At 43.6% G+C, this 14,169-nt stretch overlaps 1 protein-coding gene across 12 annotated transcripts in view; it reads right to left on the bottom strand.

The window, feature by feature from the left end:
• Positions 1-5,266: 5,266 nt before the first annotated feature.
• MAGI1 (membrane associated guanylate kinase, WW and PDZ domain containing 1) overlaps positions 5,267-14,169 on the bottom strand; it is a 608,349-nt gene continuing 599,446 nt past the window's right edge. For 10 of the 12 annotated variants that reach the window (XM_087866868.1, XM_087866870.1, XM_087866871.1 and 7 more), the window contains 2 exons: positions 12,915-13,053; positions 5,267-8,853 (listed from right to left, as the gene is read on the bottom strand). In XM_087866868.1, coding sequence (XP_087722994.1) covers positions 8,099-8,853; positions 12,915-13,053 — 894 coding nt within the window. In that variant the 3' untranslated portion in view covers positions 5,267-8,098. Of the gene's footprint in view, positions 8,854-10,793; positions 10,883-12,914; positions 13,054-14,169 lie in introns of all 12 variants that reach the window. The other 2 variants (XM_045774658.2, XM_045774659.2) reach the window with 1 other exon arrangement.

Below are 14,169 nucleotides of genomic sequence, written 5' to 3'. Positions count from 1 at the left end.
CAATTACTCTTCAGCCCCAAAGTTGGCTGCTAAATGTAGTTATGTGTGTTTTGGGGGTGGGGGGAGCATCATAAATACTTTGGAAGAATTTGTGAGAAAACAATCTTTCATCCTTAAGAATGCTAATCCCTAATTATTCATTATTCTCGTTCTTTCTCGTTAGAATTTCACATACTTCATGTCCCATTTAATAAGAGCATTAAAATATTTCTCAGACAAATTTAAGTGAAAGTACTCTGGCTACATCTTGCTTTACAAGATGATGCTCTGATCTCACTGAGAATGTAGCAGTCTCTCAATTATCCTTATTAATGAACAAGTTCAGTGGTGACAGTAATATTGAATAGAAATCACAATACATATATGTCCGTTATCCATATGTCTGGCTAATAACTTCCTGAAATTTGAAAAGCTTCTTTGTTTCCTTTGGGAAAATATTCTCTAGCTAGCCTTCCTTCGAGCTGCTGTTAAACTGCAAACTAAAGAAGGCAACCTGTGGACACTATGAAGAAGAGAGGAGCAAAGCAGACCCATTCCATCCCGCACGGTCTATGGGGTTAAAGCAGAGAGAGAATGTTATGGCTGCCTGTTGGGAACACCTGGGAACTTTAAAAAACCCAGGCCACATTCCTAATTACATGAAAATCTCTGGGGGCGGGCCCAGGCATCAGCATCTCTAAAGCTCCAGGTGATTCCAATGTGCAGCTAAGGCTGTCCACAGTTCGCTCCGTGGGGTGGCTACAGCGGCTGCCTGTGCACAATAACTCTCATCTGATGAGACAGAGGTCTGTAGCCTGCAAGCACTTTGCTAAAAACAGCTGTTCCCAATGAAAGCATGCAGTCTCAATAATATCAATGTCATCAGAAATAAAAAAGAACTACCAGTCGCAATGTATTCTTTCAAAAGTATTTAAGCCAAACCACTCGAGGGTACCAAGTTTTATAGATAAGGTTGCTCACTGCCGCATGTTTTTTTAATCCACAGGGACTAGGAAAATAGATGGTCAGCTTCAGAATGTGAAACTACTAAGAAAGAGCAGAATACTTCTTTTTCCTGAGCACCTACTATGTGCACTGCCTATAACTAGGATCCTGTTCCAGGAAGTTGGAATTCATCAGAGTTCAGGACAAACATTCTTGTCCTCATGAGGCTTACACTCAAGACAAGGCCAGCTATATAAATTTTGAGACCCACTGCCAATTGAAAATGTGGCTCTTCCTTGTTCGGAAATTACTAAAGTTTAAGATGGTGACGGTGGAACATTAAACCAAGGACCCCATGGAACCTAAGCAAGGGTTCCTGGTCCACAAAGCCAGCCCAGATTCTAGAAGCGGGAAACAGTTGATAAACCATAAAGATTATAAGTACATAAATTATACAAGGTGTTAGAAGTGGAAGTGCTATGGAGGGAAGAAGAGTAGAAGGGAAGTCCAGGTGCAGTTTTAAATAGGGCGGTCAGCCATGAATATTTGGGGAAAGAGCTTCCCAGGCACAGGCAAGGGGACTGGCTAGAGCAAAGGCCCCAAGAAGGCTGGGAGAGTGCCTGGAGTGTGGCTGGAAGGGAAGCGGTGAAGAAGGGTCACCCAGAGAGGAGAGGCTGGACCTCACAGGCCTTGTATGTAGCCTGTTGTCAGACTTTGGCCTTTTGCCTGATGGTTTAAAGGGATCACTCCGACTGCTGTGTGGAGGAGTGTGCAGGTAGGCAAGGGTAAAAGAGGGGGTGTAACAATGCTGTTGCAGTCATCGAGGAGGGAAGGGGAAGAGGACTGGGAGAGGAATAGAATAAATGAGGTCTTTGATATATATTCTAATTCTACATGTATATACATATACGTATATATATTCTAACATGGAAAACTGTCCACAATACATAAGATAAAGGTACAGTGCCTAAAAGCCTAAAATTGTATTACCTACTGGTCCATTTTTTGCATAAAAATAAAACCCCAGGAGCACCTGGGTGGCTCAGTTGACCGAGCGTCTGCCTTTGTTCAGCTCTTCAGCTTGCGATCTCAGGATCCTGGGATCAAGTCCAGAGCTGGGCTCCCTGCTCAGCGGGGAGTCTGCTTCTCTCTCTCTCTCTCTCTGCCCCTCCCCCAGCTCATGCTCTCTATCAAATAAATGAATAAAATCTTAACAAAAACCCCAAACTACATAAACATATACACAGTTATATATAAACAGAAAAAGATCATAAATGTCATGAACCAAGCTGTTAGTAATAAGTTACTTTTCTGGACTGGGATTGACAGATGGTAAGGAAGGAAGTTGCCTTTTATTTTATACTCTCCTGACATGCTTGAATATTTTATTAAGTATGAATTAGTTTTGTAAATTAAAAAAAAAAACACTGCTTTTCAAAGTAGGCTATTACAGGAATGGTTCCTTTCTCAACACTCAAACACAAGGAATGCTGACAAAGACTGTATCATACTTCACTGAGTTCTATAGCTTGAGAAAAATGTGGTTAATTTAAAAAAAAAAAGAAGAAGAAAAAAAGCAAATACAAGATTACAAGGTTTGAACCCAGGATCTGAAGGAAAAAAACGGTAGCGAGGTGGGAATTTGTAAACTCCGAGGCAACCAGGTAGCATCGTAAACAGCCGCCTTTCACAGAAGAAATCGGGTACCGCATGTTCCGCAGGTATTTACAAAGGTATAGAGAAGAGGGGGTCGAAGGATTTAAGTTGGAGAGAAAATGAATTCTTGTAATAGGAGGATAAACATGGGCCTGGGGACATTTCAGCTCAGAGAAATCCTGCCTTATCTAGAATGGTTTTGCAGGACGCGAGGTGCTGCCGGACTGTCCTAGAGCCTCAGGGCTTCACTCCCGCCCTCCTCGGACCACCCGCCCTGCTGCCCAAGGTCATCTTCCTGCAGCGCAAACCTACCTCTGGTCACCCCCCTCCACCCTGGCCCGCAGCACACACAGCTCACCGGGAGCTTGGTGACTCTTCCAAGACCCCGATTACCCTTGTTACTCTGAAGGCTAAAGTCCAGAACAAGGCTGCCTAGCCCCTCCTGGTGCACCTCCTTCCGTGTTAGGACCACACTCCCTCCCTTGCCTCAGGCTCTACTCCTCCCTCTTTCCCCAGTTTACTCCTTCCCTTCCTTCTAGAATTACAACCTTTCCCAATGTGGCCACATCCCCTATTTATTACTCACACGGATCCTGCGTTTCTGCTCGCTATGGGGTTTATTTGTGTGTGTTTGGTTGCCTTTCCCACCCAGGTCTAAACTCTGGAGACCGGGAAGCAGGTAGTTCCAGCCCCACCATGCACTGGGCACAGAGTTGGTCCTCACTATGTGTCGGAGGAATAAATGGGTAATAAGCCTTGCCTATGACACCGGTAAGAAGTAGCAGCCTTTCTGAGCTACTTTCTCTTCAACCCTATGATCCTTTGAGATCAGACTTCATTCCCCGAGGGAGGAATATACTGAAAAGGACATGCTTATTGGTGTGTAGCATTCCGGCTGGGCAGATGGCGTTGTTATTTCCTCAAGGGAGGTGCCAATGAAGACTTACCAGTTAGGACGAACAGTGTTAGGGTAGAGGGGAACAGTCACACGTGGCACCCGAGTGTTTACCGTTGACGCCTTGCTTCCAGGCCTGTGCTTCCAAAAAGAGTTTGTATTTTGGATCTGGCGTGGAGAAGAGAAACCAGACTAGCAGCTCCCGATGAAGGGCACAGTGCATAAACACATCGATGGGTAGAACCAGTCAAAAATTTCTCCCAGAAGGCCTGCTCCTGCAAAAAACACCCCAAATAATTGTGTTGGAAAGGGCCCGGTTTTGTCATTTCCTTTCTTAGAAGCTTGTAATGATGCCTATTTCAAAAACACTAGAATCTTATTGTGCTCAACACCCACAATGCTGATGATGTTGCCTGATGATAAGAAAAATCCCCTTGAGGAACTTGAAAGGGTGCTTCCTTTCAAGATTCATGCAGCCCACCAAAGGTGCTCGTGGGTTGCCCATCAGCAGGAAGAGCCCAGCAATATTATCCAGCTCTTATTGAATCACAGCACATTCTTTTTAGTGTGTGATTATTTAGGGAAGGCAAAGAACTTGTGGGACCTACGGGCTTTACAAATAGCTTCAATTATCAGGTACACCGGGGACCAAGTTTAGGTGCCATCTTTAACAAAAGAGATACTGGGGAGGTGCACAGTGTCTGCAATTACCATGCCGGTGACAAAATAAAGCAAAATACAGCAAAAGGGCTGGACTGTAGGAAGGCCTATTATTAAACACAATACCTTTCTGAATGCCCAGGAACTTAGGTTGTATAGGAAAACCCTACCTACTAAGTCATACTACAGGGACGATCCAAAAACCATGCGAAGGAAATTGGAAAGTCATTAGAAATGACATGATCAACCAGGACATGCGTTAAGCCACTCACTAATTAACCTTTTCATCTAATAGGACTAGTTAGGTGCATGTCTAATGCCACACACATCTCTAAAAGTTACGCTTTGAGACTATTTTCATCTTAACTTTCACAGCACAGCATCTTGGCTTCGTATTTCAAAACACTGGTGTCATTAGAGTCCCGAAGTAGCATGAGCCACACCGTTCATTAACTTTGTAATTAACACAGGAGGCCTTCTTCCCCATTTTAATAGAGTGAGAATATATTTCTTCATTTTCATTGGAAAATATAACTGGAACAATGAGAAGAGAACATCCATTGCCAGGCAGAACTCCTCAAAAAAAACAAAACAAAAAACAAAAAACTTAGTGTCATCTACTGAGGATTGTTCTGATTGCCAGAGCTGTGCTAAGCACCTTGCACTTCGTTCTGACCAACTCTGACATATGCCTGTTCAAAGACAAGGAAAGTGAGGCTTGTATAGAGGTTAAGGAACTTGCTCGAGATCACACAGGTAATGAGGAAGCACTTGGCTGAGCAGGTCTTGCTTTTTACCAGGGTTTCCTGCTATACTGTGCTGTTCGAACTTGAGGTGGATTCAAGGTAGCTGGGGATCTTGTGAAAGCACATTCTAACGCAGAAGGTCTAGAGTGGGCCTGAGATTCTGCATTTCTAATACCCTCACCGGTGATGTTGAGGCCGGCGGTCCACGGACCACACTTTGAGTAGCAAGGCACTGTACTACTGCTGCGAAGGCCTAATTCCTTCTCTCTCAACAGAAAGGCATGCTGCTGCATTGAGTTGGAGCCAGACACCCTCACTTGATTACCTGACCCTGATACATTTGAGACAACGCAGAGACAAGAAAGATATCAATTCAGAAGCAATAGTGGTTATGGAATGCATACATTTCCATGTATTTTTACAGTAAAAATGCATTAAAAAATCTTTCACAAAAGAAACTTAAAAAATACAAGTAGGGTGTTGAGTTCTCCCCCCAACATTCTTTCAGGCATCAATTGTGTAATGGGTGGGAGGGGAATTCTTCAATGGTTTGACTGAATCATACAAAATACTCATCCATCATCTCTCATCAAGACATTTACATGAAGTGGGGGATTAGGGAAAGTAGGCTCACAAGAATCAGTCTCCAATTTAAGGTTACAGTAGTTCAGAGAAAACTAGATCTTTCTGCTTAATGCATAGTCCCTGTACAGTACAATATTTCCAAAGCAAATCTGATGTGTGGAACTCAAAGGAAACAGCCACACCAAGTCTTTGCGGACTGAGCCAAGCCCAGGTGGGTAGCACACAGATTTTAAAATGTCAAATATCACCTCTGACAACAAGAAAGACATTAAGATGTTAACTTCACGATGTACTCCAAAAATCCACCTTGATTTCATTTATTTAAAACTCTGGACCACAAGTGAGAGCATCGATCATTTAACATCACGGATTTTGCTAGACATAGTGAGAACATTCCTAGCAGTGGAGCCTGAGTCCCAAGTGGACTCCTGGGAAACTGATGAAAACGAAATGTCATTATTCCTTTGTGTTCTCCCTCAGCCTTCCTCCCACAGCTCAATGTATGCTTTGTGTGGAAAACTGATAATAAAAGTAGCAGTCACAGAACCCCTTCCTCCTTTTCAGCTACAGAATATACATTGTCTCTGTTCCAGGAAAGGAACTTGTTTTGTACATGTCCACACAACTACAGGAACTCAGTCTATGTTATGTATCAACCCAGAAGTCAAATAAAGCTATGAACAATGTAATATTTATATATGCATAGTGTTTTATAAAAAGATTGGCCCACATACTGCTTTTCATCAATACAGAAAGAGCATTAAGTCCATACCACACTGCAAATGAGTGAAGAACAGAGAATGCGGACAAGTGCTTAATAATTCACAAGCAGGCTCACCATGGAGGAAAGGATGATATTCAAACCAACTAAAGCTTTAGAGAATTACTTATATAGTCTCCCATTTTAAAACAGCTTTACATACCTGATTTAGTTTACATTAAAATATATCCCAATGAATCAATTTGTTCCATATTCAGAAATATAAACACATATCACATTCCTCACAGCTAAATTTTTTTTGTCATAAATTCTCTTTTGTACAAGAAAAAAAGGCAACAGTTGTTTTTTTTTATTTTTTAAACAGGCTCTATTAATTACAATTTTTAACTCTGTACACACAATGATTGGCTGGTTTTCTCCACTTTTTTTTTCCTTTTTCCTTTTTTTTTTTTTTAAACAGTACCATGAGAATAACAGTGATTGACTTGCAAAGTTTTGTGTCTGTATGGAAAATGCAAAACAGTACTACAGAAATACACAATGCATTGTAAGCAGCGGTTTGCTGTAGTGCTCCGACAGGTACAAGCAAACTTTTGGCTCAGCTAGGCAGTAATCCATTTCAACCACATCCTGGGGCTACAGGCCGACCCAACCACACCTCCTGCGAGACTGCAAAAGAACGGGTCGTTTTAAAAAGAAAAATTGTTATGCTTTTGTTCTGCTGTCCAAAGACTCAAAGGACACGGTCATGAGGGCGGAGGTTTGCCAACTCGATCTAGAACCACTGGGACTGTGTCTTTTTCCCTTTCAACCATCCTGGAGACTTTTCTTATGGTTTCAAAGGGAAATCGGCATCTCTAAGAATAAAGCACCCGCAGTCCTCACCTCTTTAAATATCAACAGAGAGGTAACTTCCACCAACGCTCACTCCCTGGTCCCCAATTCGGCAAAGGGCAACCTCGGGCTACGCTACAAAGGGGGAAACACGCTTCCCGTATGGAGGATTCTCGTGGCTCCCTTGCACTGGGCACATTGTTCCCCATTCCATCCACTATTCAGCCTCAAATCAGACAAGACAACACAGAAGGTGTTCACTGTCCGTCCGTTCCTTTCTAGCAGTTGAGCAAAGCTGTGATGGCACTGCCTTAATGAGATCTTATTAGATGTTGGCGATGCTAATGAATCCGACCATCTGTGCTTGGGCTGCGTTTGGGTAATGGAGGCCAACCTTCTCCTCTCCGTGCCCTTCTATGGCTAGGGAGAGTACAAACTGTTTTCTGAACCAACTATGACTCGAGAAGGGAACATTTCTTTGTGCTGTGTAGTTTAGCTATAAATATCCTTCATTTGCAATAGTAGTCTCTTCATACAGTTTAATTTTAGGATCATCGGCAATCCTAATCCATCCCAAAGAGTCCTCAGCTTTTACAAATATAACTTTTGCCTTTTTGCTCTTTTTTTTAAAGAAAAACTCCTAACTACAGTATAGCACGACATCACTACATAATCTACATCAAATTAATTAAACTTAATAATTTCCCTTAGAGAAAATGATCAACAGCCCTATTTAACCAGGAGAGAAAAAGATTGCCCCCCAAAAGGGAACAATTCTTGACAATTCTACAGTTTATGTAGAGACAAAATGTATATCCCTTCGGGGCAGCATTTGGCAAATAATTTCCAAAAAAGTATGCATTTAAAAATACTTTCTTTAATATTATACATCAGGCACAATACTTTTCATATATATTCTTTTTCTTATAAGATTTCAAATGCATAAAATGTTTGTTGCTATTCATAGGATCATCGGGTGTCAGACGCGTCACCAGGTAAGAAACTAAATTATTTCAGGTTTGTGACCTTCCTCTTAGAACCTTTGACACGGTACAGGTTGGGATGTGCCTCGGCGTCTCAGATGCTGAGGTCGGTGCTACATTCTTTGTAAGGTCGCCTTCTCTGCTCGGGGGCGTGCCTGGAGCTTCGGCCGGCATCCTGTTTCACGCTGGGCTCTTCCCTTTCTCGGTGGCTGACTCTGTCCTCCTTGGTCCTCTTCTCCAGGGACCGCTCGCGCCTGCGCTCGGGGGACCGCGCCCGCCGGCGGTCGGTGGACTTGGCCCTCCGCTCCGGCGAGCTCCCTCTCCTGCGCTCCGGGGACCGTTTCTGATCCAAGAGTCTCTCGAGGGACCTCCGGCGATGGCTGGGGGAGCCGTCTCTTCGGCGGGTGGGCGAGCGCTCGCGTCTCCGCTCCGGAGAAAGCTCTCGTCTCTTCTCGTGCTTCTCCCTCCTCTCCAAAGTGGTGTCCGCGCTGCGGGTGCCTTCTCTGCGCTTCTCCGGGGACCTCCTCTTGGGGCCGTTGGTCACCATCCGCTCCGGGGGCGCCTCTCTCCGTCCCTCCGGTGCCCGGTCCTTGGGTCGGCAAGCCCCACTGTCGGGTTTTCTAGAAGTTCCATTCCATGTGTGATGCTCATTGGGTTGTCTGCTATACTCTCTGCTGCCTTTTGGGTCTTTCCCGTGTGCCCGCTTTTCCCCATGCTGTGATGATTTGTGAAGATCGGGTGGGTAACTGGACTCCAACGATGGATGCTGTCGGCGGTCGGGGGGCGCGGCCCTCACTTCCGGAACACCTTGTGCACCGGCGGCGGGGCCGAGCCGGTCGCTGCTGGGGTCTGCCAGGAAAGAAAGGAGAGCCACAGTTTGGTATCGAGGGCCTTCGGCTCCTGTCCCCACTCCCACGCCTGAGGTCTCATTAGTCACAACAAGCAAACAACTGTTAAAGCAGTCAGACTCAGAGCCGACTGAATCTGGGTAAGTTTAACTGCAACTAGCGAAGGTTAAAAACTTAGTACTTGTGGCTTTCCGCATCTAGCTACTGAAGGCTACACCCCAGACAGATCCTTAAGGAACTTACAGCACCAGTCATGAATTTAGTCTTTAAAGGCACAACCCAAAGAGTGTATCTAGAGCTATCGAAAAGTCCCCACCTTAACTACCTCTTGCTCTTTTTTCCCCACCCATCAAGCCTTCTCTCCTGCCCACCCTTCTTCCCGCCCAGCCCCCCACGAAAGAAAACATTCTTTTCTTTAAAGAATACTTAATTCAGGTTGCTTAAAAGTAATCTAGGTTACTGACCTGGAGGGGGATGAGGGAACTCTCTGGGGGACATAGAGTCTGTATTTTGATCTGGGTGATTAAAATGGGTGTTTACAGAGGTTTAAAAAAAAAAAAAGCCTGAGCTCTACACTCAGGCTTTAAGCATTTTATGCAAAGTATACTTCTATTTTAAAACACTTTCCTTTAAAAAAAAATACTCCAGGGTGGTGGGCAAAGGGGATGATAGAGGCAACATGGCCAGATGTGGCTGACTGCCAAATGTGACATGTGTGAGGGTCCACCAAACATCCTCTCTACCTTTGTGAATTTTATTCAGCACTTTTCTCTAATTTGGGGTAAGTTTAAGAAGCTATTTTCAAAATGTGGAGTTTCCTGACAAAAGGGAGTGGAAGAGAGGTTGTCGGGGCACATCTGACATTAGATGGGGTTCGGATCAAGTCTTTCAGAGACAACTTTCCTTGTGCTACACAAGGCAGCCCTAACTGCACCCAGGAGCTGAGGACTCACTGCACTGCTTCCTACAACATCAAGATAATCTATAGATTTAAAAGCAGAGCAGCCCACAGGGGGTCCTATTTATTATTAAACTATTTGAAGTGACACGGCCAATGTTTTAGGTAGCATCCTGACATTACGAGAGCGCTTTTCAAAGCAGGGACACTCTTGTTGCAGCTAAACCCAGCCAGTTAGACACATTATACGATTCCCGGCAAGACAGCTGAAACGATATGCTGCCGAGTGGAGGGCAAACCAGGGTGACGGTCACAGAGATGAAGGAATTGCAGGAACTCTTTAAGGATCTTTCATGAGGCAAGAAGGTCAACATGAAACAACCTGTTTCATGAATGATCTCCCAAAACCTTGGGTGGGTTTTCATAAAAACAGGAATGTAGCCTGGAGCAGGGTTTGTAAATTTGCTGTAAAGGGCCAAAGTGAAGATTTTTGGCTTCGACAGCTGCGTTCTTTCTGAGAACTACTTAACTGGGCTAGAGTGTAAAAGCAGCCATAGACAATTCATGGAAGAAACGGGCGTGGCTACGTGCCAACAAAACTTCACTTGGAAAAAGCAGGTTGTGGACAAGATTTGTCCGGTGGGCTGTAGATTCCCAAGAGATAGCTGACTTGAGTAGGACCTGTCTGTCACCTTTCTAACAAAGCCTTTCCGACCTAGGGGAGGGCTCTGTGACAGGAGGTTTGCTCTTTCTGAATGCTGGGTCCTAGAATTAACACAAACAGGAGCTTACAAGGTCGTTTTAAGCTTTGGGCAAGGAAAGGTGCTTAGATCAGCTCTCACAAATCTAACCTGGGGGTTTTTACACCTACTTAAGATAAGGGACAGTAATAAGACTTCAGCAGGGTCAGTGGTGTACTTACAATTCAAAGAACGCAGGGTGCTCAGAATGAATTGCCAAACATATCAAAATAGAGCTAAGCAGAAGCAATGAGGAAATTAGGCCACAGCACAGAAACACCTAGTATTGATTGAGCTACAAACCGTAGTTTGATTATGGCCCATAAGGTAGAAGCAAGCCTCCCCGAGCTTTTCATTTCTCATACATGCAGCGAGATTAGGAGGTATCATCGCTGTAGAAGGGAAGGGCCCAGCACCAAGAACAGTCAGAGAGAAAGACAAAGAGAGAAAGAGAAAAAGTTGAACATTTAGATTCCCTATAACAAAGACGAAAGAAAAAAAAATCTGCATTTGTTAACATAGGGCAAAGAGAGTTTATTTGTCCAGTTAGACAGTCTAAGGCGACACTCAAATAAGGCTGCAGAGACCGCAATCAGAACAGTGACATTTTTTAGACAGCCATATAAGGTGACTCAAGAACCCAGACAATGGATGCATCCTTTTTTCTTTTCTTTTTTTTTTTTTTTTCAAACAACTGGAACAATGAGAAGCTGGCATAGGAGAGCATTAACAATAAACAACAAAAGACCAAAGTTCCCGCCCTCCCCCACCCCTGAAGACCGCGGCAGTTAAATTAAGTACAAAAAACTCATTACAAAAATAGCCTCACAGAGAAGCAGGTTCCAATCAGTCAGAAAAATATTGGAACTTAACATATTATAACCCATTTGTGACTCTAATCGAGAGAATTAGAGAGATTTAGTCCAAATGACACATGGAGACATTACAGCAGCACAACTCTGGCAGGTTCAACCCTTCTTGGAAAAAATGAGTATTTAAAGGATCTTTATTTTTAGCCCAAAGAACAGTTGTTAGTGTTGGATTTTCATCCTCAGTGCAACAGACATAGGTTTTGAGAAGGTACACAGGTTACTGACGATGATTCTCAAATGAAAGATCACATCCAACAGAAGCATAGGGAGACAGAAAAGGGAGACAGTGTTACACAGTTTCCGTGGCATTGATACACCTATGGTCAGAGGTTTAGTACAGTGCACAGCTGTGGCATCTCAACATTCAAACACCTCCCCTGTGGTTGGCCGTGTCTAAAGGGGCCTCATCGGATGACCCCCCTTCCCCCACCTTGGGCCCCTTGTATTTTACACCTGTGTGAGTGTCCAACACCTGGGAAGGCTGTCCTTTAAAGGGGTTATCCTTCTCTTTGAGCTGCGTCTGAATTAAGGATCTCATCAAGCCCAAAATGCAACCGGGAATTGTGCAGAACGACTTTCAGAAAAGAGGGTGATAACAGATCAATCCCTAATAAAGGGGACCAACGTATATGGGGACCATTCAATCACAGTTTCTATAGAAACTTCTGTAGACCTTTGGTTGGGAAGAAAAGCCCTACATCTAGGGCATAGCTTTTTTTTTCTTTTTTCATTTTAAACAAGACTCTCAAATAAATAGGACATAATCAGTATAATATACAATATTTTGCCATCAGAAGACTACGCTATGTAAAGATCATTGCTGTTTACTCAAATCATGTCTACACATATGACAAAGGAACTCTATGTATAACCTGGCTTTCCCCATAGGAAAGGTATAGGAACATGTTTCCCTCATGATGAGCACTGGGAATCTATTTCATCCTTTTTCATCTAAAAACATATGGCTAATATGTCAGCGGTTTTGTTTGTCTTCTGGTAGTGGGCTCAGGTGGTCTGACTGGGGATAGGGACCAGCAAGGGGCAATATGCAGAAGTGTCATATACAGCGCATAAAGGAGGTGAGCAAGGCCCCCAAATCATCTCAAAAAACATCAAGTAATCAAAAAAAAAAAAAAGAAAAAGAAAGGAGAATTGTGCCTCAACATACCGTAACTCAGGAAACCTGCTTTCCTGCTTTTGAAAAGGAGTATAGTCAGTTTGTGCTAACAATTGGATCTGAGAAACAGTTTGGCACAGTTCCAACAAACATTCCTTCGCTCTTGGTTGGACTAGACAAAATGTTCTCTCTGATTATCAGAAAGGGGGCTATAAAGATCTTGTCTTAGGCCACGCCCCGGTCCACGTAAGCAAGCAAAAGGATGAAATGTGTAGAGATTTCAGAACAAGCGAGGCAAACAATCGCATGGTGCGAAAGGCTGGTGAGACACTGGTGAGTAGGGGGAAAACAAAAAGACTTTCCTGCTGCAGTTCTGGAGACAAATTCATGGAGTCATGCCAGGGAAGGAAGGAAGGTTTTCATAGTTTGACCCACCATATTCCGGTACCGAGCCGTCTCCCCGCTTCAGAAACAGACGCACCCTGCGGCCACCATTCTTAATCAGTTCTATAGCCCGAGAATGCTTCATGTTTTTGGTGGTCTCGCCATTGATCTCTAAAATTTCATCACCAATCTGCCAAAGCAAGAGACGACAGAGTGAGAACGTCACAAAGGGGCTGACCAGCTATTAAGGTGCTTTATGCTTAAAAATTCTTCCATGGAGTGATTTACTAAATACTTATTGAGAATATTCCAGAAAATCTCCTGTTGCTTAGGATCCAGCCGTGAAAGAAAGAAAACAATCCCTGCTCTCGTGGAGATGCCATGCTAATGGAGGATAATTAACAAGAAAATTAGAGACGTGTATATTGGTGACTGTAAGTGCTAAGGGAAAAAAAGAAAGCAGTAAAGGGAATATTAGTTGTTCAGGAAAAGATGTAGTAGGCAGTTTCTAGGATGCCCCCCATCCCCTCCTCCTTATATTCATATCCTGTGTACTCTCCTTCCCTTCCAGTGCGGGCTGGAATTAGTGACCTGCTTCTAACAGACAGAATATGTCAAGTGTGATGTGATGTCAGTTCAAAGATAAAGTTATAGAATAATTGTGGCTTCTGTCTTGTGTGCCCCTCCTTTATTCTCTCATTTGTTCAATCTGATGCATGTGGTGAGCTGCCCCACAGAGTCCATGATAAGGAAATGAGGGACAGCTACGGCCAACAGCCCAGAGGCACTGAATCCTGCCAACGACCTGTGAGTGAGCTTAGAAGCAAACGCTTCCCCAGGTGAGTTTTCTGATGAGACCACAGCCCTGGCTGATACACGGATGTGGCATTTACTATGTGTCAGCTACTATTCTAGGCCCTGGAGATAAAGGAGTAAATAAGACAGGCAAGATTGTTACTCTCATGGAGCTTATTTTCCAGAAGGTAAAAGAGGAAAAGCACTGGCTTTGGAGATTAAAGCCTTGAATTTGAGTCCTATCACTTGTTAGCTAACTGATCTTGCTCAAATCCTTTAACTTCATGGAACACACTTACTCATCAGTAAAAGGGGATGTTAACAACCCATCCCTTCCAAGGTGTGAGGACCAAACTGGATAATACACATAAATGTGTCTTGTGAACTACACAGCATAATACAAAATACCATGATAATGATAGTTCATTCAATCAGAAACTTTTTTCAGTAAGCAAAGACATGGAAAAGCATACCCCATGTGTTTAAAATTTAAACAAAAGAAATATACAGT

This window comes from Ursus americanus, chromosome 14 (genome assembly GCF_024610735.1).
Source record: "Ursus americanus isolate L20-20 chromosome 14, mUrsAme1.1.p, whole genome shotgun sequence".
In the NCBI taxonomy this organism is placed as follows: domain Eukaryota; kingdom Metazoa; phylum Chordata; class Mammalia; order Carnivora; family Ursidae; genus Ursus; species Ursus americanus.
The sequence above is the reverse complement of the archived record's forward strand: the minus strand, read 5'-3'. Positions and strand labels throughout refer to the sequence as shown.